This window comes from Poecilia formosa, unplaced genomic scaffold, assembly GCF_000485575.1.
Source record: "Poecilia formosa unplaced genomic scaffold, Poecilia_formosa-5.1.2 Scaffold629, whole genome shotgun sequence".
Lineage (NCBI taxonomy): Eukaryota > Metazoa > Chordata > Actinopteri > Cyprinodontiformes > Poeciliidae > Poecilia > Poecilia formosa.
Genome location: NW_006800568.1, coordinates 156,815 through 159,935, shown reverse-complemented (window position 1 = coordinate 159,935; position 3,121 = coordinate 156,815). Strand labels below are relative to the sequence as shown.

At 35.5% G+C, this 3,121-nt stretch overlaps 1 protein-coding gene across 1 annotated transcript in view; it reads right to left on the bottom strand.

Annotated features, from left to right (window-relative positions):
- Window positions 1-2,454: 2,454 nt before the first annotated feature.
- Window positions 2,455-3,121, bottom strand: part of LOC107834452 (unconventional myosin-XV-like) — an 8,902-nt gene continuing 8,235 nt past the window's right edge. The window contains exons 8-9 of the mRNA XM_016665879.1: window positions 2,652-2,777; window positions 2,455-2,568 (exon numbers count right to left, since the gene is read on the bottom strand). Of these exons, the coding sequence (XP_016521365.1) occupies window positions 2,455-2,568; window positions 2,652-2,777 (240 nt within the window). The remainder of the gene's footprint in view (window positions 2,569-2,651; window positions 2,778-3,121) is intronic.

Below are 3,121 nucleotides of genomic sequence, written 5' to 3'. Positions count from 1 at the left end.
TAAGATATTTTATTAGTAATTTCTTTCTGTAGGTCTATTTTGTTATAGGAAAGTATTGCAATAGTCAAATCCGCAATTTAGCAAGATATGTAAATCAGAGCTAGACCACCAGACATATTTTGTCTTTACAGCATTACACCATTAAAAATATGAACAATGCAACCTTTAAGTGTACTGTAATCTATAAAAAAGAGCTGCCTGTTTGCTACACTTGCAGTGGAAATGAAGATGGTCCATTCAGGAAAGCAGAGCTGCATCTAACTTAACGTGGAACTGCAGAAATACGAAAAAAAAGAAAGAAAAAATTGAATTGTTAATGCATGTCACCATGAGAAATGCCTACTGAGTTTTGCTTAAAAAAACTTGTTTTAAAATTAAAATAAAACTTTTGTCTCATGAAGTAAAAAAATTATTTGCAAAACAAACTTATTTGCGCATGTCATAAATCTTTTCTTGCTATTCTAAGTTTTTATTTGTGACTCAAAGTTTTCTGATGTGTGCAAATAAAAGTTTATGTTTTGCAAATAACTTTTTAAGAAATCATTACAATTCCAAAAGTTTTGATTACAATTTTATTTTACTTAACTGAGGTTAGTTTTTTTTTTTATTGAATAACAGGGAAACAAATTTAACTCCATGCTCTGCGAACCAGACCCTAAACTTACTTAAAGTCTGGATTGAGTTTGTTAATCCACAGTACTCAGCCATGCCCCTAACTCCTCCCAAACTCCAGCGGACTGACTACTGACCAGCTCTCCATCTCACGGGTCCGAAAAGCCTCCAATTCCTGGGTATTACCGCAAATAAGAATATAGAGAACTTTTGTTTAAGCTGGGAGCGAGAAAGATTCGTCTAAGCTCTAACTACCTTCATCCAGACGTTATGACCCGCTTCAGTCCATGATTCAGACATCAGAGTAGCCCTGCCAGTGTTCGAGCTCATAAACCACGTCTGTTCACGGCAGCTCTTTCTCTGTATTAACGGGCACTTGTTACCGGCTTAGATAATTTTAGCGACTAGGAATAAGTCCCAGGGTCATTATTTATTTGAACTAAAGAACGTATGAAGCCACCCAATTTACTAGGACCATTAACATTGATTTCACATTAATCAGAAGAATTAAATCTAGTTGACTCAATTAATTTTACTGTCCACAATGTCAATTAGACTTTAGTATTTTTATTAGCAAGCTTTAGCAGGGGAGAAAAGACATACAGCAATTAACAAAGGATTAAGTAATCAATAGATTTAAGAAAATTTAGACATTTCNAAACATACACATATAAGCCGCACCAGACTATAAGCTGCAGATATCTCTGCCGCTCTAGGTTTTCCACAGCAATGTAGCACGCAGCAGAGGGGGGCGGACACCCAAAATTTGAGTCATAACAGGTCAATTGAATATCACATTTATTATGGTTGAAAAAGAAAAAGTTCCCAAGTTTAGATTTAACTGAACTGATTATGAGGGCGTATGAGTTTGAAGAGAAAAATCTCCTGTCTGCTACTAGCATGTGCTAAATGAAAATGGGCGCTTTCTTCTTCTTCTGCTTCTTTAGATTTCAGCGGCAGCTTGCAACCATTATTGTTGCACTACTGTCATCTATTGGATCCTAATATCTATACCTCAAATTCTCAAAGATCCCAATATTATTTAAAAAACGAAAAATCTTCTTTTTCCCTCAATGCTATTTAACTGATCAACAACATTCACTGTCATAATTTATGGTTTGGTGAGGTGAGGGAAGACACAGGCAGACTAGGATGTAGATAAAAACAATGATTTAATGAAGAATCCAAAAATAAGAGTCCAACAGGGATGGCACAGGGAAACAGACTCAACGGCATAACACGGCGAGGATCTGACAACAGACAAAGACAACAGGTGGGACTAAATACACTGGGAGGGTAATCAAAGAAACAAGACACAGCTGGGAACAATCAACAGGGAAGATACAGAGACTCACAGGGGAAACAGACTAATAAAGACAGAAAAACCTCAAAATAAATACACAGAAAACACAGATCACAACATTCTCAAATTTCAATTCCCTATTAAAACCTAATTCCATTTTAATGGGCGCTTTCTTCTTTTATTTCCAATTTTGACTTCCAATGATTCACTTCCTGCTTAAGAGCCCCCTGGTGGTTGAAGAAAAATCCACATATAAACCGCATCGGATTATAAGCCGCATGGTTCGAAGCGTAGGAAAAAAGTAGAGGCTTATAGTCCGGAAAATAGGTAAATAATAACTAAACAAATATAAGCAACCTAGACAGACAAAGAACAACCAGTGACGAAAAATAAACTAGACTCAGAAAGGAAGAACTGAAGTGAAAATGGAAATGAGGCAGAACTAATAGAAAAACTAAGGAACACAAAAAAATGACAGAACCCAAAACAAAACTCGAACAACCCCAGATATGACAATTACCATATCTTTATGAGGAATATTATGAGTATGATGAATAATGTGTCAGTTGGTTCACCTTTATCCGGCTTCTTGTAAAAAGCTCCACAATTTCTGTTCTGAACTGGTCTTGATTCTTATTGAGGAAATTATGGACCTGCCAAAAGATGGTGGCAGTTCTTTGTTCCAGTCTTCTAGTACAAATTAGTTGTTTAAAATCAAAAGTGGTGAATACTACACCTGATATGTGACGGGTCCTGCATAGTGATGAATAGTGAAGACTGGTATTGGGTTCTTGGGTTTGATATAGAAGGGGTTGGTTGCATGGTGGTAATGGCATTTCTGAAGGAAGGTGTGGTCAGTAGCCTATAAAACCCAAAAGAAGAATTCAAGTTTCACCTAAGTTAAAGCTATATTTTTATTTACATACACACACACAATTTGCTTTTCCTCAGTGCCTGGCATTAATTCTGAAAAACTGTTTTGGTTTTTGGTTTGTTGGGATTATAAAAATTATTTCTATTAGTTAAATACCAGAACAATGAGAGGGGACTTTTAAAATTAATTTGCTTTCAACATTTACATACAGAAAAAAACACTGTGCTTCAAATACTTTTCAGAAAGCCCAGATGACAATGTCATAGCTTCATCAACTTTTTTAGGTTAATTCACAATACACACACACACACACATATATATATATATATATA